The sequence below is a fragment of the Lissotriton helveticus genome, chromosome 7 (genome assembly GCF_964261635.1).
Source record: "Lissotriton helveticus chromosome 7, aLisHel1.1, whole genome shotgun sequence".
Classification (NCBI taxonomy): Eukaryota; Metazoa; Chordata; class Amphibia; order Caudata; family Salamandridae; genus Lissotriton; species Lissotriton helveticus.
Genome location: NC_136068.1, coordinates 686,341,785 through 686,363,146, shown reverse-complemented (window position 1 = coordinate 686,363,146; position 21,362 = coordinate 686,341,785). Strand labels below are relative to the sequence as shown.

The 21,362-nt window shown below is 46.4% G+C and overlaps 1 protein-coding gene across 4 annotated transcripts in view; it reads right to left on the bottom strand.

Annotated features, from left to right (window-relative positions):
* Positions 1–11,304: 11,304 nt before the first annotated feature.
* The window catches only part of SH3PXD2B (SH3 and PX domains 2B), a 305,249-nt gene continuing 295,191 nt past the window's right edge, over positions 11,305–21,362 (bottom strand). For 3 of the 4 annotated variants that reach the window (XM_078653005.1, XM_078653007.1, XM_078653006.1), the window contains one exon: positions 15,587–17,266. In XM_078653005.1, coding sequence (XP_078509131.1) covers positions 15,731–17,266 — 1,536 coding nt within the window. In that variant the 3' untranslated portion in view covers positions 15,587–15,730. Of the gene's footprint in view, positions 14,171–14,240; positions 17,267–21,362 lie in introns of those variants that run through there. The other variant, XR_013598659.1, reaches the window with a different exon arrangement.

The window sequence follows — 21,362 nt, the reverse complement described above, 5'->3', positions numbered from 1 at the left end:
CTCACACACTGAATCAATCAACCTTCTCAAAACAAAACAATTGAAACCTAGGAGAGCCTAGAATGTTTAAAAGTCAAAATTGTCAAGAGGTCAGTGATAGATGAGCAGGACGGATGTCACATGTACACTGTAACAACACTACCAATGTGGCACCGCTCTCCTTATTCAGCTTCTGGCTATTGGCAGAAGAACTTGCTACTGGCCAAAGCATGAAGTATGGTCACAATCCATCACCGATAGACAAAAAGTACTTGAATGCTGAGGACAGGTGCAAGCTATTTGAGGTAGGCGATCTTCACTTCACACTGAAATTCCACACTTGTGTAGCAACAGCCATGCACTTCTGCTCTGGGCATGGCGAAGCGCAAGTAACCGAACTCCCATACAGTGAGGCAACAAACTCAGGGTTTAGCACAACCCAGCTACCTCACTGAGGCTATACTGTCAATACAGTAAACAGAACAGTTTTTAAGAGATCCTTTAATTGCTCTTTGAAACCATAGTTCTGCTCCTCATTTCTACCAAGACAACGTTGACCATAAAAGTGGTGGCCTTGGCAGCTGACCACTCCCACAGCGTAAATTGGTTGCCCCCAGCAGCGTGGAGAAAGGAGATTTATTGGCATACAAGCAAAACCAGCCCAGCCAGCTACTGAGCATTAACTGACAACTAGAGAATACAGAATACTCTGTGTTAATTCTAATTTATACAGAGCACTTGCTGCTGTTCACAGAACCCAGGCATAAAAAGAAAACTCTCTGGCATGATAACATAACATTTTAAATATGTTCTGATAGACAGCACCGGCAGTTGAGTTTGGAGTTCGATGGATAAAGAGCTCAAATGGGCAGTAGCTGCTCCTGCAAAAGGTGCTATGCGTTTGAGAGGTTGTGAACCTTTGAATTAGAAGAAATGCTTAGCTTCTGTGTACTCTGTCATCCAGAAATAGTGAATAATTTGGTCAGTTATGTGCAAGATCACCGGATGTCTTCATGGCACCAACAACACTAGGTGCTTGTTCTCGGTTTTATTTTAAGAGCCAGATGCATGCCGAGAGGTGTGATTCACCTTTCCATCAATAAGACTAATGAGACTTACTTAACAAGCTATAATGGTTTGTAAAAGGAAAGGCAAGAGCTGGAGAGGTCTTGTACTTGGTGACATGGAGCGATCTGTTAAAATTAGATTAGAAATGTAATGAATTGTTTTATATGCCAAGCAGCATATTTGGAGTGTGATTCTTGACTCAACCGAAAGCCAATGATGCTCTCTCAGAATTGATGAGGCAGGGTTATATATCTTTCTGGATACAAAAGTGTATAAAGCAGCTTTGGCAGTGGCAAGTGAAGTCTGAGGGGGTAGACACCACCAACCGGTGTGTATGGGTATATGGTGTTCCGGTCCATGTATACGCCGCCCCCCGCAACACCAGACTGCACTACGACTCCATCACCCTCCACGCACTCAACCCCGGACGATACCACCCCTGCTGCCAGGCCATCCCGAAGCACACCCAAGGGTCTTTCACCTGCTGGAACTGCAGATACACCAGCATCCAGTCCACCAACCAGAGAACCCAACCACCCCAGATGCATTCTCCTCAACACCCGCTCCGCTCGCAAGCACGCCATCGAACTTTGGGACCTCCTAGACTCTACCTCCGCCGACGTCGCCTTCCTGACGGAGACCTGGCTGAACGCCACCTCAGCACCTGACATCGCCATAGCCATCCCACAGGGCTACAAGATCTCCCGCAGAGACCGCGCCAACGGAGCTGGAGGGGGAATCGCCATCGTCCACAAAGACACCCTCAGAGTCTCGACCAACACCGACGAAACCCTCACCACTGCCGAGCACATGCACTTCCAGATCCACACCTACCCGAACACGACTCTCAGAGGAACACTCGTCTACAGACCATACGGACCACGTCCACAGTTCAGCGACACCATCGCCGACCTTGTCAGCACCCACGCCTTCGCCTCCACGGACTACATCCTCTTCGGGGACCTGAACTTCCACCTCGAGAACAACAACAACGCCAACTCCACTGCCCTGATTGACAATCTCGCAAACCTCAGACTCAAACAGCTCGCGACAACACCCACCCACGCCGCTGGACACATGCTAGACCCCATCTTCTCTGCAAGCCCCCACGTCTCCTTCAACCACACCACCGTACCCCACTGGACCGACCACAGATGCGTCCACTTTACCTTCAGGAAACTCACCACACACCACCACACCCAACAGTTGTCACGCCGCAGCTGGGGCAAGGTCACCAAGGACCAACTGACCACCACCCTCGCCCTGAGACCACCCGCCGACCCCACCGACCCCGACACCGCCGCTACCAACCTCAAACAGTGGATCAACGACTGCACCAACACCCTCGTCGCTCTCAAGATCTCCACAACCAACCACACCAACAAGAAAGCCGCCTGGTACACCGAAGACCTCCGGACCTCCAAGCACACCTGTCAGAAGCTGGAGAAGAAATAGCTCCGCGACCGATCACCAGACAGCCTCACAGCCAACAAGAACGCCACCCGCAGACACCACCAACTCATCAGGACCGCCAAAAGGACCGCCTTCAAGGACTGCCTAGACAACAACGCACACACCACCAAAGAGCTCTTCAGCATCGTGAAAGAACTCTCCAACCCCAGCTCCAACACCAATGACATTCCACCATCACAAGACCTGTGCGACTCCCTGGCCACCTTCTTTCACCGCAAGATCACCGACATCCACGACAACTTCAACTACGACACCCCCACACCCAACACCAAAACCACCATCCCGCAACCTCCACCCACACCAGTCGCCTGACCGCCTGGTCCACCGTCAGCGTCAGCGACGAAGACACCATCAAAACCATGAACTCCATCCACTCTGGATCCCCATCCGACCCGTGCCCTCACCACGTTTTCAACATAGCCAGCACAACCATCGCACCCCACCTCCGGAAAACAATCAACATCTCCTTCGAGACTGCATCCTTCCCGGAAAGCTGGAAGCACGTCGAGATCAGCGTCCTTCTGAAGAAACCCAAGGCGGACCCCAAGGACCTCAAGAACTTCTGGCCCATCTCTCCGCTCCCGTTCCCGGCAAAAGTGGCAGAGAAAATTGTCAACAAACAGTTAACCCGATACCTCGAAGACAACAACATCCTGGACCCTTCCCAATCCAGCTTCCGCAGCAACGACAGCACCGAGACTGCCCTCATCGTCGCCACCGACGATATCAGGATCCTGATGGACAAAGGAGAAGGAATATGCTACTTACCAGTATGCATCTGTTCTTGGCATATAGGGCTGCTGACATTCATATCTGTGCATAGATCGCCGCCTAGTGTTGGGTCCGGATGATTGCACATTGTTGTCCTGGAAGAGTCTTCGAAGAATCACGAGATAGGTGGCACCTCCCTCGGACTACAGTGCGCATGGGCATCCTCTCCATCCCCAGATTGTTTTTCGCCATTGTGGCAGAGATGGAGTATAGTACAGTAAGAGATTGCCATGCAAAGAGTGAATGCTACAGCTGCGATAGGCACCGGGGAGGTGGGTGGGCGATATGAATGTCAGCAGCCCTACATGCCAAGAACAGTTGCATACTGGTAAGTAGCATATTCCTTTCGCGGCATGTGGGCTGCTGAATTCATATCTGTGCATAGAATGTATAGCAGTATCTCCCCTAGCGGTGGCTACCTGTGGGAGCTGCAGCAGTCTGGAAGAGAGTTTTGAGAACGGCCTGGCCTACAGCAGCTTGCACACAATAGTGTTTTGTAAATGTATGTGTGGTTGACCATGTGGCTGCTCTGCAAATTTCGTGTAAAGGAATATTTCCTAGGAAAGCCATGGATGCCCCTAGCTTGCGTGTGGAATGCGCCCTAGGGGGAACTGTTAAGGTGCGTTTTGCCTTTAAATAACATATCTGAATGCACTTAACGATCCATCTGGCTATACACGACTTTGAAATAGGGTTGCCTTTGTGTTGTGGTGAGAAAGCAGCAAACAACTGTTTTGTTTTTCGAAATGCCTTAGTTCTATCTATATAGTATAGCAGAGCTCTTTTTACATCTAGAGTATGCAAGGCCCTTTCAGCTACTGTCTGTGGGTTCTGAAAGAACACTGGCAGTTCTATAGTTTGATTTATATGGAAATGGGATACCACCTTTGGCATGAATTTAGGGTTTGTTCTGAGAACTACTCTATTTGCATGTACTTGAATGAATGGCTTTTGAATAGTTAGGGCTTGCAGCTTGCTAACTCTTCGAAGCGAAGTAATGGCAATAAGGAAAGCCACCTTCCAAGTAAGACACAGTAGTTCGCATGAGTGTAGTGGTTCAAAAGGTGGTCCCATAAGTCTGGTTAAAACGACGTTTAGATTCCGGACTGGTGAAGGTGGGTGTCTTGGAGGAATGACGCGTTTAAGTCCTTCCATAAACGCTTTAATTGCTGGCACCCTAAATAGTGAAAGGTGTTGCCTGTTTTGCAGATACGCTGCTAACGCAGCTAAATGGATCCTGATGGATGAATAGGCTAAATTGCAACGTTGTAGGTGCAAGAGATAGCAAATGATGTTTTGAGTGGAAGCATCAAGTGGGTTAATGTCATTGTTATTACAGTAGATGGCGAAACTTTTCCACTTTGATGCATAACATGCTCTGGTAGTGGGTTTTCTTGCCTCTTTGATAATATTCATGCAGTCTGGAGGCAAGTTGAGGTATCCAAACTCTAGGATTTCAGGAGCCAGATCGCTAGGTTCAGCAGTTGCGGGTCTGGGTGTTGGATTTCGCCATGGTTCTGGGTTAGAAGACTGGGTGTGAGTCGCAGTCTTTGATGAGGCACCACTGACAGTTCTAGGAACGCTGTGTACCATGGTTGCCTCGCCCATGTGGGAGCAACCAGGATTAGTTTCAGAGAATGTTGGCACATTTTGCGTGCCACTAGCGGTATTAATGGAGCTGGGGGAAAAGCGTACGCAAATTTGCCTGACCAGTTCATCCATATCGCATTGCCCTGCGAATGCGGATGTGGGAACCTGGCGGCAAAGTACTGGCATTTTGCGTTTTCTCTTGTGGCAAAGAGATCTATTTCCGGGTGTCCCCACTTCCGGAAGAATGGTTGGAGCACTTTGGGGTGAATTTCCCATTCGTGTATCTGCTGGCTGTGCCTGCTGAGCAGGTCGGCTACCTGATTGTCCTTGCCTGGGAGGTGCTCCGCCATGAGAAACATGTTCCTCTGAATGGAACATTTCTACATTGCTTGAGCCAGGTGCGACAGCTGAGGTGAGTGTGTCCCTCCTTGTTTTTTAATGTAATACATAGCTGTCATGTTGTCCGTCCGGATCAACACAGCCTTGTTGCATAAGTGTGTTTTGAAAGCTTTCAGGGCTAGAAAGACTGCCATCAACTCCAGAAGGTTGATATGCATTTTATTTTGCTGTACAGTCCAGAGTCCCTGTACTGTGTAGTGTAGGACATGAGCTCCCCATCCTATTAGGGATGCGTCCGCGGTTAACACTACTTGTGGGACAGGCTCTTGGAACAGTCGTCCCTTGCAAAGGTTTTGTGGATTCCACCAATGCAGAGAGTTGTATGCCCGACTGGTCACCAACACTAGGTCCTTTAATTGCCCGTGAGCCTGGTTCCACTGCCTTGCTAGGCATTCTTGGAGTGGACGCATATGTAGACTATGAATATGCATCATGCTTATTAGCTGCATAAACACTCGAGCTGGTAGTGAGTGTTGGGGTCTGAGTGGTGGAGAAGCGTGGCTCAGTGGTTAGAGGCGGCAGACCCGGAAGCTGAGATCGGCCGTGGACCAGGGTTCGATTCCCCGCCTCAAAAATTCCACGGACTCGACAATTCTCGCTCCGGTGCCTACTCGACTCACGGGGTCACACTCTGCAACTCTGGGCAATAGCTTGCTTAATCTCCACTACGGCCCCTCGCGGCGGGATGCCTGGCTTTCACCTTGTGGATACCCTGCCGGGGTATCTCACAGGGGAATACCAGGACGGGTTCCCTAAGCAAGCGCCTTGATACCTTCGGGTGATACGTGCGCTATATAAGTCGCAATACATACATACATACATACAATTTTTGTATCAACATTTGCATTCCCTTGATCCGTGCTGTGTTGGGATATGCTTTTGCTGCCAGTGTATTGATTGTTGCTCCCAGGTATTGTTGGACGTGGGAGGGTTGTAGATGTGATTTTGGATAGTTTAGTGAGAATCCTAAACTGTGCAGGAGATGTATGGTCTTTGACATGTGGTTGGCACATTGCTGGGCTGTTGGCGCGTGTATTAGCCAATCGTCCAGATAGGGGTACACATGGATGTGTTGCCGTCTGAGATGTGCTGCAACTGTAGCCAGACATTTGGTGAACACTCTTGGAGCTGTTGTGACACCAAATGGTAGGACCTTGAACTAGTAGTGTTGTCCCTGAATGGTGAACCTTAAATACTTTCTGTGAGCAGGGTGTATTGATATATGAAAGTATGCGTCCTTGAGGTCTAAGGTTGCTAAGAAGTCTCCCTGGCGAAGCAATGGTAAGACTTGCTGGAGAGTGAGCATGTGATAATGCTCCGACAAAATGTATAGGTTGAGGGGCCTGAGGTCCAATATTGGCCTGAGAGACCAGTCCTTTTTTGGAATAAGGAAGTATAGAGAGTATACTCCTGTTCCTTGATGTTGTAGTGGGACTGGTTCTATGGCCCCCTTTTGCAGCATACTGATGACCTCTTGCTGTAGTAGCGTTATATGTTCCTGTGACATTGGACGGTGCACGGGTGGTATGTTGGGTGGAGGCGAGGTGAGTTTGAGGCAATAGCCATGTTGGATAATTTGCCTGACCCACTTGTCTGTTGTGATATTTAACCAGACTGGCAGAAAGTGTTGGATCCTTCCCCCGACTGGTGTTATGTGGTCTGGGGGTAGTGGTAAGAAGTCACTGCTTGGTGTTAGTGGAGGATCTATTTGAATTGCCTCCACAACCTCTTCCCTTGGTATAGTTTCCTCTGTATCCACCCCTGTTGTTTTTTTTGTTGTATGTGGATTGTGTGTTACTTTTGTAGTTGGAGGATTGCTGTGAGGCATTATTACGCGCTCCTCCTCTATAATTGGAGCGACGAAAGGAGCCCCGGTGTTGTTGGGACTGGAGAGCTCCCATAGACTTCGCAGTTTCAGCATCTTTTTTCATTTTGTCCAGAATTGAGTCAACTGCCGGACCAAACAAAAAGTCTGGGTTGATAGGCTGATTAAGTATCGTGGATTGGACTTAATTTTTAAAGCCCGATATGCGAAGCCATGCGTGGCGCCGGAGCAGCACGCTTGTATTGATGTATCTGGCAGCTGTGTCTGCTGCGTCTAGGGCACATTTAATTGAGGCATTGGTGATGAGCTTTCCTTCTTGTATGAGTTCATCTGCCTGCTGTTTGTAAGGATCAGGTAAGTGTTGGAGAATGTCTTCCAAGCTGTCGTAGTGCGCCCTGTCATATCTGGCCAGCAAGGCCCGTGTGTTGGCTATTCTCCATGAGTTTGCTGCTTGAGCTGCTACTCTCTTGCCTGATGCCTCAAAGATTTTTGACTCCTTGTCTGGAGGAGAAGCCTCTCCAGTAGTCTGGGAATTGGCACGCTTACGTGCGTTGAATACCACTAGGGAGTCTAGGGGTAGCTGCCCCTTGATATATGTAGGGTCTATAGGAGCAGCCCTATACTTCTTTTCAATTCTAGGGTTTATGACTCTTGCTCTAGCAGTGTCCTTAAAAATGTCACTTGCGTGTTTTAATACGCCCTTTAGCATTGGGAGTGTTTTAACATGTCTCTCAGATGTTGTTAATGTATCAAAGAGGAAGTCTTCCTCAATAGCATCAGAGTGCATATCTACATTATGGTAGGTTGCTGCTCTATCCAGTAGTGAATTAAAGGCTACCGTGTCTTCTGTGGGTGAAGGCTTAGTTGGGTATTTTGCAGGGTCTGAAATGGGCAGAATCCCCTCAGTGTTTGGTTCCCCTCCCCCACCCCATGGCTGTGAGTGAGGGTCCGCAAGTGGGTTTTGTGGATAACCAAACCCTACATCTGCGACCTGATCTTCGTCTGGGTTGTAGTCAGAGCTTGCAGGTGAGGCTGGGGCATATGGGGTATGAGGCATAGCTGGACTGATAGGTTCAAAGAATATAGGAGAGGTAGCACAGTCTCTCTTCTTTTTCAGGGGAATTGTAGAAAAGTCTTCAGTTGGCAGAGGTCTTTTCTTTTTGGTGTACACAGTCACTTTCCCAGTGTTTGGGTCAATATACAGTTTTCACTGGTCTTTTGTGGAGGGATCTGGATGAATAAGTTCCTCTTCCACAGTCCTTGGTTTTGGTGCTGTAGCCTTTGTTTTGTCTTTTTTCGGTTCGACGCCTTTTGCTGTTTCAACCACTTTTGGTGGTTGGACCGGTTTATGATGTTTTTCGACAGGTTTTGTCGGTTGAACGTCTTTGGCTGGCCTCACCACTTTTTTCGGACCGAGCGGTTTTGTCGGTTCGACAGTGTTCTTAGGTGTTTTTGGAGCCTGCGGTTTTGGATCGATGCCCTTTTTCGGGTCGATGGGCTTCGGCTCGACCGATTTACTTTGGTCCACCTTCGGATTCGTTTTTGGGTCGACGGTAGTCTTTGGCGCAGGCCTTTGCTTTCATCGACCGTTTTTTTCCCCTTGTCGATACCTGAGGCTTGTTTACTCGATTCGACGTGCTTCCTGGGGGTTGACTCGACGTGCTTTTGTTTTTGTGTTGATTCGACGTGTTTTGGCCTCAAGGTTAACTCGACGGCTTTCGGCTTCGATGTCGACTCGATAGCTTTGGTCTTCAATGTCGACTCGATGTTCTTTGGCTTCAAAGGTTGTATCGGTACTGTGGCTTTCGGGTCGACGCCCTTCGGCTTAGTCACCTTCGGTTCGACGTAATTCGGTCCGAAGATCGTATTGTCGACGAGTTTCGGTTTCGATTGAACCGGTGTCGTATATCGTGTCTCAGAGGGCTCTTTTTGTGTGTTCTTAGCCGGGCGGTATGGCGGGGCTGTAGAACGAGGTTGTTGATCTCGGTTAAGGCCTGCTGGCGATGCCTCGACCTGAGTCTCTGATATTGGTGTAGTGTCTATATGGGGCGGTGTACTAACGGTTCGCCCCTCGTCGTTATCGGAGTCGTCTTCGACCACTACGATGTCTTGATCATATTCCTCGAGATCGACGATTAGTTCTCCTTCTTCGAGGAAATATTCGGAGTCGTGCTCCGAGTATTGTTGTTCGTGTTGATCCGAGTCCTCGGCGCTTGCTAGATCTCCGTCATCGTCAAAGATGTTCTCGGGTGCTGGCGCCGACCTTTGCATTTCTTGCCTCGTCGCCCGTCGATTCCGGATAATTTTTTTCGATCGGAACTGGGCACAGGCTAGGCAACTATCTTCATTGTGATCTGGAGATAGGCATTTGTTGCACACTGGATGCTTGTCTGTGTGTGGAAACTTCGAGTTGCACTGCGGGCAGTACTTGAATGGACTTCGTTCCATCGACGGTCGGTCCACGTGGTGTCGAGAAGGCCTCTCGGCCCGATTCGACGACCGGAGTGCAACAAATGTTCAAAAAGTGTATCGGTAACGAGCGCTGAACAATACCGACGGATCCGAAGGCCTTTTGAAAAGTTTTCCTTGATTCCGAACTTGTAGAGTAGGAAAGTACATCCGAACCCAATGGCGGAGAAAAACAATCTGGGGATGGAGAGGATGCCCATGCGCACTGTAGTCCGAGGGAGGAGCCACCTATCTTGTGATACTTCGAAGACTCTTGCAGGACAACAATGTGCAATCATCCGGACCCAACACTAGGCGGTGATCTATGCACAGATATGAATTCAGCAGCCCACATGTCTCGAACACAGCCGCCCTCATCCTCCTCGACCTGTCAGCTGCCTTCGACGCGGTCTGCCACCGCACCCTATCAGTGCGCCTCCATGACGCCGGAATTCAAGAAAAGGCCCTGGCCTGGACCACATCCTTCCTCTCCGGCAGAACCCAGAGCATCTGCCTCCCACCCTTCTGCTCAAAAACCACCGAAATCATCTGCGGCGTCCCACAGGGATCCTCCCTTAGCCTGACGCTGTTCAACATCTACATGGCACCTCTCGCCCACGTCGCACAACTGCACAACCTCAACATAATCTCCTACGCCGATGACACCCAGCTGATCATATCCCTCACCGAAGACCCCCACACCGCCTAAGCCAACCTCCACAGAGGAATGAAGGCAGTTGGCGACTGGATGAAGGACAGCAGACTGAAGCTGAATTCAGACAAGACGGAGGTCCTCATCCTCGGACCCACCACATCAGCCTGGGACGATTCCTGGTGGCCCACATCGCTAGGCACAGCCCCGGAACCCACCGACCACGCACGCAACCTGGGGTTCATCCTCGACTCCACCCTCTCCATGACCAAGCAAGTCAACGCTGTCTCCGCGTCCTGCTTCAACACCCTTCGAATGCTCCGCAGGATCTTCAAATGGATCCCTCCCGATACTAGAAAAAAACATCACCCAGGCCCTCATCACCAGCAGACTCGACTACGGGAACGCCCTCTACTCAGGAACAACAACCAAGCTCCTGAGACGACTACAACGAATCCAGAACGCCTTGGCACGACTGATCCTCGACATCCCCCGACGCAGCCACATCACACCCCACCTGAGAGGCCTACACTGGCTCCCTGTCAACAAGAGAATCACCTTCAAACTCCTCACCCACGCACACAAAGCGCTACACAACACCGGACCAACATACCTCAACAACCGACTCAGCTTCCACACCCCCACCCGCAACCTCCGCTCTGCCACCCTCGCCCTCGCCACAGTTCCTCGTATCCGGAAAACCACCGCCGGCGGCAGATACTTCTCCTACCTTGCCGCCAAGACCTGGAACGCTCTCCCTACCAGCCTACGACAGACCCAGGACCTGCTGGCCTTCAGAAGACTTCTCAAGACCTGGCTCTTCGATCAGTAACAGCCCCCCCCCCCCCCCCCAGCGCCTTTAGACCCTTGCGGGAATGTAGCGCGCTTTACAAATGCATTGATTGATTGATTGATTAAGGATGCGTGTGTTAACCTGCTTGGTTTGTTTGATATCTAAAGGGCTACATATGGTTAACTTGGAAAGTTTGAAATCTATTGAACAACAGTTGGTGATAGGTGTATGATACGACTGTTGCATATGCAGTCTTATGTCCAACAGTACTTCCAGGTCAAAGAAGACAGTTTTCTCTCTAAAGGATAAAAAACAAAAGGCTTTTATTGGTAGCGTACAGAAACAAAAAACATCATTGCAAAGGTACAGATGTGCGCAGACTGTAGGATGGGGAAAATACCTAGAGGGAAGAGACGACTGTAGCCTAGATACAACGAAAAACAGTCCCTCTCTTTGGAAAATCTTGCAGAGACACCCAGGCCAGAGCACAGCTCGAGCCAAGGTCAGGCAAAGGCACAGGATACGATGAGGGCTTCATAAATGCTATTAGTGTTTAATAGAAAAAAAATACTGCAGTTGTCTCAAAGGCAATAAATGAAGACAGGTGACTCACATTGGGAGACCTAAGAGTGATACAGAGCCGACCTCAGACATAGGTGTTGGAGGTGCAAAATGGTATGTTGCATGGAACCCAGGGCAGAATGTATAATTGTACTCATTTACTAGAGGTAGGCTTCATTAGAGTTATTGGGCAAGGGTCATTTCAGGCTGGTTTACAAATAAATTTGCATATCGCTATAGAATGAGAAGACTAGATGATCCCACTAGTATAGGCTACTGATGAGGACTAGATGTAAGCCTTCCATAGAGATGAATGTGTTGAGCCCAGTGGAAGTAGGAGGAGTCATACACACTTTCTAGGTGAGGAATCTGGCCTACTCATTTGAAGTGGGGTCAGATACATTTTTAGGAGAGGGATTAGGTCCTCAAATGAGGACTGTGCACGGGATGACATGAGGAAGGAGAAGGGTGCTCAGGTCCACTGGTGAGGAGGGGACAGGCTCACTGAAGTAGATAGTGAGGATAAGCTCACTAAAGGAGGGAGAGGGCCAAAACTGTGAGGGGGAGGGAGCCTAGACCCACTGTGAGGGACAGTGCTAAGGGCCACTGGCAGGACAGCATCAGCACGATTTCTTTGGGGGCCCCTGCATCATGGATTAAAGTACACATCTATTGGCACACCGAGGCTTCATGTACAGGGATGAGTCCAAATCAAACCCTCTTACGGAAAATTCTAATCCTGCTACCTCATATTCTCCTGACAGTCACTAACTCACTGCAAGATCTGGCTGCCATTACTAGCATGTACCCCATGTACAAGAAAACGGACTAGGAGCTTTGCACACTATTGAAGCCCTCTTATACACCAACTTGAGTTTTTGCTGGTTAAGATGAAACTAATCAATATACGATATTGTTGTGGCCGAAAATCCTTGTTTCCGCAAATTCGAGATCTCAACTTTGACATTCAAAGAAATCACGTTTTTTATATTAAAGGAGTTATTAAAATATCAAAACTTACGTGACTCCTTTCCATACTAACACCGAAGAATGCTACAACACAGGTGCCATTTTGTTGGCTGCTTTTTTAGTAACGCAGATTATAAAGAGAAATGTAATTCTGATATTCTGTACTTTTTTAGTACCATACGAACATGCTACAAACATGTCCTTTAGGATATGTAGAGAGTGATGAATACAGATGGAGTTGGGCTGGGGAGAGGAAGGAGCCCATGACTTCATACAGCATACTGCTGATAATCCAGCGGAGACTCACGCTGCCAACTAAACATTAAGTAAGCACCACATTACACTGTAGAAAAATTCACACATCCCTTTGAACTACCACACATTTGCCCTCCTTTGTTTATTTTTGGTTCACCTACTTTGATTCGCCCACTGTTTAATAAAGGCTGGATAAGATGGAATGACATCATCAAGAATGCAATTGAGAGTCAAATAGTTTTCCAAATTCTGCAAGCAGAAAAAGGTAGCCATTGAAGTTATACACAATGACTGGACAATGGTGCGACCTGTATGGCAGACAGGGAAATCTCAGTTGAGAAGCTGAAATATTTTGGGGAAAGCTTGGAAGCAGGAGGTGCAGAAAATACCACCTGAATACATTCCAGAAGGCACTTGGCTATCTGGCCAGGACAAAACCCTCAATTAAAGGTTGTCGGACAAAATAACATTTTTATGCACCCAGAATACCCATCAGAAATAGATATGAGTTATCTCTGTTCCCTTTGCCTCCACCAAACCGGACTACTTTGGGTCATCCAATGTGTGGTGCCAATCCATTGGAGCACTAATTGCTGGTCGTGATATCCCTGGCTGTGAAGCCGATTTTTTGTTGTGAATCCTGTTTAACCACAGTTCTATCAAATAGATATGGTGCATCTTCAGGCAACTGCTCCAGGCTGATTCTCTCCTGTACGGCGGAATCTCAGTTTCACCAAACCATTCAGAGAAGATATGCTTAGTTGGGGTGCAACAATTATACTGCTGCAAGGTGAATTAGTATGGAACTGTTAAACACCGATACACTTGCAAATTATAGTGCCCAGATTTGTGGCATTAAATTACGGGACCACTTGATTGGAGGAACCTTCAGTGTGGCATAGAACAGAGAGTTCCTCCTTAAGCATTAGCTTGAGTGGACTCAACCTCAAGGGAAACATTTGCACTTTTTCCCTCAACTGGTGCCATTCAGGTAAAGTCTCTCTTTACCAACTGGCAAAGTGCAAACAACCAGGCACCCACTCAAAGGCACTAAGACAAGAATGACAGAGATAAATTGAAAAGAGCCATAGAATGGCTTTGCCTATAATTTCAAGTGAAGGGGTAAGCTAGTAGCAAAGAAAAGAAGAGGGATTAAGAAGTTAAGAGGTACACCACATCTTTAACAGAAACTCAACATTCTTGTGAACGAAGTTTCTACAAATAGACAGTTTGTTTTCTTGAGACACGGTCACACCATTAGGAAAAATTGATACACCCTGTAAGGCAATGTAGCCCATCAGATGCCCACTAGCAAGAAGACAAACTTAGTGATTTTAAATTACCCCGCTAATTTTGATAGGCTGGAGCAGTCAGACATGAGTGGTCACTGCAATTTAATGCAATTTCACTTTGCACAATTTCATGATAGGCTGGAGCAGTCAGACATGAGTGGTCACTGCAATTTGATGCCATTTCACTGTGCACAATTTCACCCACAATCCCTAGCAAAGGGATACTCTAAATTGGACATCCACTAGCCATACTGCAACGGGGAACAATACTGATATGGGGTTTCTTTTTGTGGTAAGACATTACAGTTTCAAGAGAACAAGGAGAATATGTATTCTACCATTACATTTCAAGTGAAAGGAGCAGCATGGGATTGGGTGGGTATCACGCCGCAATAGCATCAGGATCAAGGGCAACACTTACACAAGAGAAATTCAATTTAAATCTTCTGTTGGCTTCAGATAAATGACAATGAGGAAATGGTACACAACATACCATCTCCTTGTTGCCAATTGTTGCTGTACTCAGTAGAGTGTATACTAGTGGAAAGTCTCTGAAAGCATACTCTGTCAAAAAACCTTACTACATTCAAATGTTCAACACTTGAACAACCACATGAAGTCAGACCTCCGTTAGTCATTGAGGTGTACTATTAAGAGAATTTATTGACTTACAAGTTTCAATGTTTCATTGATAACTTGCAATTCAGGTTTAGCACCATTGCCAAGTCTTCCTCTTCTATTAGCAAAACCTTTTAGTACATATGGGTGCACGTCTTCTTACTATATATTACGTCAAGTGTAATTTCTCCCACAATTCCACTAGCTGCTAAATGGAAGTGATTTTCATCTATCTACACTTGAGTGACTGATAAACACACAAAGTGAAAATTAATTTGTCAGTAAAAGTCAAGTGATCGCATTACTCATGCCCATAAAGAAAAATGTAATTTGCACAGGGGTACTCTTGAAAAGCACCATAAAAAGTGCTTCCTGATTAGCATCTGTTCTGACTTTGGTACCATTAAGGACTATCCCACAACGCACAACTTCTTGCAGGTCAAACCAAAGCCCATCAGCCTTTGACCCACGGATGACATCAACAAAGAACTCAATCGAGGCCTAGTTAAAGTAGAGGTAACATCTGTTTGAGGGTAAGTGGTCTTTGGGGTCAGTCGCCTTTTGTCCCAGGCACTGGTTACAACAGCCTACTTGCAGGAATACATAGTCGTGAAGATTTTCGTACGTGAGAGATGTTACAGTCTCTCAAGAGAATGAACAAACTACTACAATGGCACTACCTGGCACATTTGGATGCTATGTCTACAAGTCAAGTGTACCATTTCCTGAATAGTACTATCTCAGGGACTCAATTAATGCATGTGTACATTAACAACCTCAATAACTATGGTCCGAACTTAAGCAAATGGGCAAGAAGCACAAAAGACACCATGTGCTACCTATGCTTTAAATGGATGATGATTTGACACAGAGCCTAAAGGCTGATTTTCTCTTAGTGTCCTATTTTAAGAGTGACGAACTAGAGTAGGAATGTATTTTTGTTTATTTTTTAAAGCTAGCATTTATGTAAAATCTATAAATTAAAAAAGCTAGTTAAATACACAAGTGGACTATGGGAAAGAGGGCAATAGATATTCCTATGGCTTCTTTTGTAGGTAATTGGAAGGGATCCAGCCCTCCCAGAAGGGTCCCCCACTCAGGACCTTGCAAAACCACCAGCCACTGCTGCTCTTCTCATGAACATCAAAGACTGTCCCTTCCTTGAAGCTACTGGTTTCCTCATCCCCTTCAAAATCTGCTATTGCCACATAGAGACCATCTTTAGAAGACAACGAGGATGTCACTTCAGTATTATCCGCTTTCTCAGCTTGCTTGGGGGGGATCTTTGGCACAAAGCTGTTTCGTACTCTTGGTTCATCCTGACATGGAGGGGGAAGGAATGGCTTGGCCCTAGGAGGGACCATTGCAGGTCTGCTGGGTGCTGGATTCACTTTGGCTTCTTCAGATTCCTTCTGCGGCATGCTTGCCTCTGCTGGGATGCAAACGGAGGATGTTTTTTTGGGTGGAGGTGGTCTTCTGGGCGGGACAATGGGTCTTTGAGGCGGTTCCTTTTGAACAGGCAAGTTGGTCTTCGGCTCACTATCAACAACCCGGGAAAGGTCAGGAAGAACCCTTGCAGGAGCTTCTCTATGCGACTGGGTGTCAAGCTTTGGAGGACACCTGAAATCAACATTTGGCCGCTCTGGGGGCCTTCTAGGCATGTCCATTGGAGGTGCGCTAGCAAAGGAATTTTCAGCAGAAGCCGTATTTGTGGTGAAGTCCGGCTCATCGGGGACATCCTGTGATTTTGCAGCGGGTCGGAGCCTGCTCCTGAGGTTTGATATGTCAACTTTATCTTCAACTTGTGTGTCATTTTTGGGGGGAGGAAGTGGCTTGGGACGGACTTGAGGTTTTGCCTTTAAAAAGGGATTTGGGGGATCTGGCTTCTCATCCGGTTGCTCTTGCTTTGTCTTGACTGGTTTAGCAATGGGTCGAAGGTTGGGTTTTTTCAACTCTTTGGCTGAGAGATTATGGCCACAATCGAGGCCCATTTCATTCTTGAGTTGGAATTGTTTGGACTTGTCAGTTTTAGGCTCTATTTTCTTTAGGTCCTTGGGAGCAGCCTGTTTAGGGGGAATCATTGGCAATAGCCCACCTGGAGGCTTGGCTGGGGGTGGTCTTAAAAGCTCAGTCCTTTGCCTTTCAGGGATCTCTCCTTCTGACTTGATCATAGATTCCTTTCGTGGTGGGAGGACCGGTTTCTCCTCTGTCTCTTGATCAGCTATATCACTGAACCCTGTGTGCACCACAACATCCCGACTATCCAATGCAAAATGTTTGAGGCCATTATCTTTGCCCTTCCAGTCTTTGGACCACTTTGGCCCAGAATCAGTACCGTTCTGTGGGGGATCAGGAAGGGGTCGGCAGGGACCAGTGGCTTCTTCAGAGGAGTGATTCTCTGCCACTGAATCTCCTAATCGGAGCTGGGCCATCTCATTTGGCAGAGGGGCCAGAAAGTTGGGCCTCAGTGCGCTGCTGGTCTTCTTATACTTGTCGATGAATGTGGCAGGAGCCCACCCTTCCTTCTCCTCTATCTGAATGTACCACCAGCCACTTAGGTTCTTCTCAATGACCTGCAAAGTAGAGTGGATGATAAAACACCTTATTAAAGAAATGCACTAATTCCCTCCCATACCCCAAAACAAATTAATAATGACATAGGAGTCACCTCCAAATTTTATTGACAGTAGCCTTCTAGTAAGTATTAAAGCATCAAGCTTCATAGAGGCCACTCTTCCCACGCATCAGATACCTGATCACCTCCTTGCTTCTGTATGCATAGCAAGTATTTACAGTTATTTCTGGTTCAGGTTGGTTGTCGCTATGTTTCTCGCCTGAACCTGTGGAAATTGTGTCATGTGGCTCTGTGCTCCTAATTGCATGCCTACTGTGTCTATCAGGGGTGAGCATTACTACATACGTCTGCAAGGACTCCTCGGTTGTATCTGTGTGTGTGTGTGATGCTGGTTACATTATGTTTCTGCTACAGAAGACATGAGCAGGCTTTTCCCGTTGAAAGCATTGGACTGCCCCTAACAAGGCTGGCAGGTTGTGGGCTCCAAACCTGATTTGTATGCAGCTTGTTCCTATCTATACTGGGACACTGAGTAAAACCTCTATGAAATAGAATTCTAACCAGAATAACACAAGTGTTTAAAATCCATTGAAGTAAGTTGCTTATGATGAGTTCTTATCTTTCTTAGTCTGTTGATATCTGCCCAGTTCATTCAAAGACCATACAGAACAAGGTTTTCCAACATAAATCCAGGATTTATGATACGATTCCTAATTTTCAAGAAATCACCATAAGATAAAGGTACATAAAAAATGTCAACTAAGCTCATTTGCGCAGTCCATGGTTATACAGAAACTATTATAAGGATCCGGCCCCCAGGAAATACTTTGGACAAACCTGATATCAACCATCTGTGTTTTTCTTTAGTTATTTACTCAGTGGGGGCCTGCAAACAAGTTCAAAATTATATTGTTCTTGGTCAGGCCACTGCAGCCAATAAACAAGGAACTGTTCAAAGCATTTATCACTTATGTTTTATATTTTAGCCATTTCTGGGTCCCCTCTAGCTGGAAACGCAAGCAAACCGACACTGGTTTTGGCTCTTCGGCCTCATCAATGGGTCACGGCTTAAGTCCAACACCATAGAGAAGATGGGGCAGAGTCTGGATGCTCATGTACTCGAGGAGGATTGACTTTCACAATTACATTTAGTTAATCAACTGACCTATATTTTGCTATTGTTGCTTAACAATGATCTTGGGTTCCAAGACCTTTAAAATAGTGGCTGCTATTTCCAGCAAAACGATCTGAGTCTCAGCATGGAAGCACAGTCCACCTTGAAATTACCAAAGCCACTGCCTCTTAGATCACAGGAATTCCTAATTCTTGCACTAGGATTCAATATTATACCGGCTCTTTAACATCTGTAAGAGTTGCTTGGACATGTTTTGGCTGGTGAGGGGCATCCATATACTCAGTTTTTGAATGATATACAACTGTATCCTAAACGTGTCTATAAACATCAACATTAGGTATTAGGATGACTATCTTGAATGCACAGAGAGCTTAATGGTTTCCCTTCATCTAAAACCGAATCCAAGGAAGAGTGGATTTCTTCTTTATTCTAATTTTCTTCCCACACTATTACAGTTCCTACCTGGCTGCCCTACCTATCTTTGACTAGATCCCGCCCCCGTACACACACATACACTGGTTTCTGGTGCAAAGAGCTTGAATGTGTCCTCTTAAATCTAATTTACCATTCCTTAGTTGCATCTTCAAAAAGGTATACCTGCCACATTTTAACCTATCATTTGCCCGCAGAAATGTGTAGATCCCATCATTGGCCCATCTAATGCTTTTTGTTCGTCCACATGACCTTGTTGGCTAACTTAAGTTTAACATCTGAATATATAAATACAAGTTATTCTAATAATAGAAAAATGTTAATTGAAGCAAATTAATTTTAAAAGACAGTTTTGTTATGAGTTGTATTTCTCGGATTTTTTTTGGTTGCAGTGATTTATACGGGGTATTGCATTGAAAAGAGGGTGCATGGAGAGCACTTAAAAAGCAAATACATTTAATTACAAAAGAAGTGTGTTTAATAAAACATAGTAATTATAAACTATGATGAAAATTGGTAATTAATTCAAATTAATGCTAAAAAAGGATGCTTGGGTTTACACATCCACAGAACAGAAATTAATAACCTTCAGGGTATATCATTCTATTTGAAATCATTATAATTAATTTTAATTAGGTACATTAATAGATACAAACATTACAGATAGGAATCGTAGATAGTTGGATCATTAGGTTTGGGAAAATGAAACAAATGGTATGCTCCTACATTAAAAGTTAGTTATAAAAATATTAAATAAAAGAAAGGGTATAATTAGCTAGGATAAAAAGTGCATGAGTATAGCAACAATATTTTTTGTCAAATTTAAATGGATTAAAAAGGGAAATGAATAATTGAGGAATAATTTGCCCAAAGATGAGATAATGACATGGAAATGGTTCTTAATAGATTTGTCTTACCTTGACAAAGAAATGGCTATAGAAGAAATAATAGTGAAGACATAGCAGCAGAAGAAGTGGTAGGTGAGGAAATGAACAAGCTACTTACCTTCGGTAACGCCTTATCTGATAGAGACTATCTAGCCACAGAATCCTTACCTTGAAATTATCTCCAGGAGTCAGACTGGATCCGGAAACGTTTCTTGAGCAGTTACCCTGCGAGCCAGTAGGTGCCATCGTTCAGCTTCACATGGCGTTGTCGTCTGTGCCAGAAGTGACATGCCTGGTGCCCTTAAAGGCGCCACCCCACTGCAGTGACATAAGTTACTTTTTGCAACTTTCCACAACAGAACCACAGAATCACGAAATACACTGACCACTGGTGTGGAAAACTAGGGCCCTGAAAGGCGCAAGCTCAGTACCTAGAAATCTGTTCGCAGAGCAGGAGGATGGGTGAGTCGGTAAGGAATCTGCAGCTAGATAGAGTCTCTACCAGATAATGCATTACCGAAGGTAAGCAACTTGTTCATCTGATAGAGATTTCTAGCTGCACATTCCTTACCTTAGAATAGATCAAGTAATACCTCCCCAAAATTGGGGGCCTGCGGACCAATTTCACATGAGGAAGGGCTAAACGGCAAAATGCCCATCCCTACGGATCTGTTGTCCAGGCAGTAGTGTTTGGTAAACTTGGGCAAAAAAGCCTACATTGCTGCCTGGCAGATGTGCTGAACCGGAACTTTGCGTGCCGACTCAGTGGTTGCAGCTTTAGCTCTAGTGAAATGAGCACGCAATCCATCAGAGGGCTGCTTCTTAGCCAATGTTTAGCAGGTTTTGATACACTGCACAATCCATCATGAGATGGTCCTCTTCTGTACGGCGTGTCCTGTCTTCTCTATAACACACCCCACGAAGAGCTGGCGTCAACCCGGAACGCTTGCCTGCGATCAAGGTAGAACGACAACGATCTTTTTGGATCCAGATGGGGAAGTCGCTCCTCTTCCTTGGAGGGATGAGGCGGAGTGTAAAAAGTAGGCAGAGTGATAGATTGCCCTACGTGAAAGGGAGTGACCACTTCGGGAGACAGGAAGCTCTCGTACGAAGCGCCAGTTGCATGGGTAGATATTCAGATAAGGAGGCTTGGATGACAAGACCTGAAGCTCATTGACCCTCCGGGCAGATGTTATAGCCACAAGAAAGGCAGTCTTGATGGTAAGGAGCCTGAGTGGACAATTGTGCAGGGGCTCAAGGGGAGCTCGAGAACAAAAGTGAGGATGAGATTGAGGTCAGACTATGGCATAATAAAGGGAGAAGGTGGAACAAATGTTGTAAACCTTTCAGAAACCTATTTACAATAGGGGATTTAAAGAGGTATTGAACAGTGGAGAGCTAGCTCTCAGACCACCCAGAGCAGAGCCCTGCTGGGCAAGGGAAAGGATGAAAAGGCTAACTTGAGAAAGAGGGGCAAAAAGGCGATCAATGTCTTTCTGTAAACCATGACACATATTTTGCCCAATGGCAGGTGTAAAACGTCTTGGTGGAGGAATGCCTGGCTGTCAAGATAACGTCACAGACTTCGGGAGGTAGTTCAAAAGATGTCAACTGTTGCAGCTCAATCTCCAAGTTAGAAA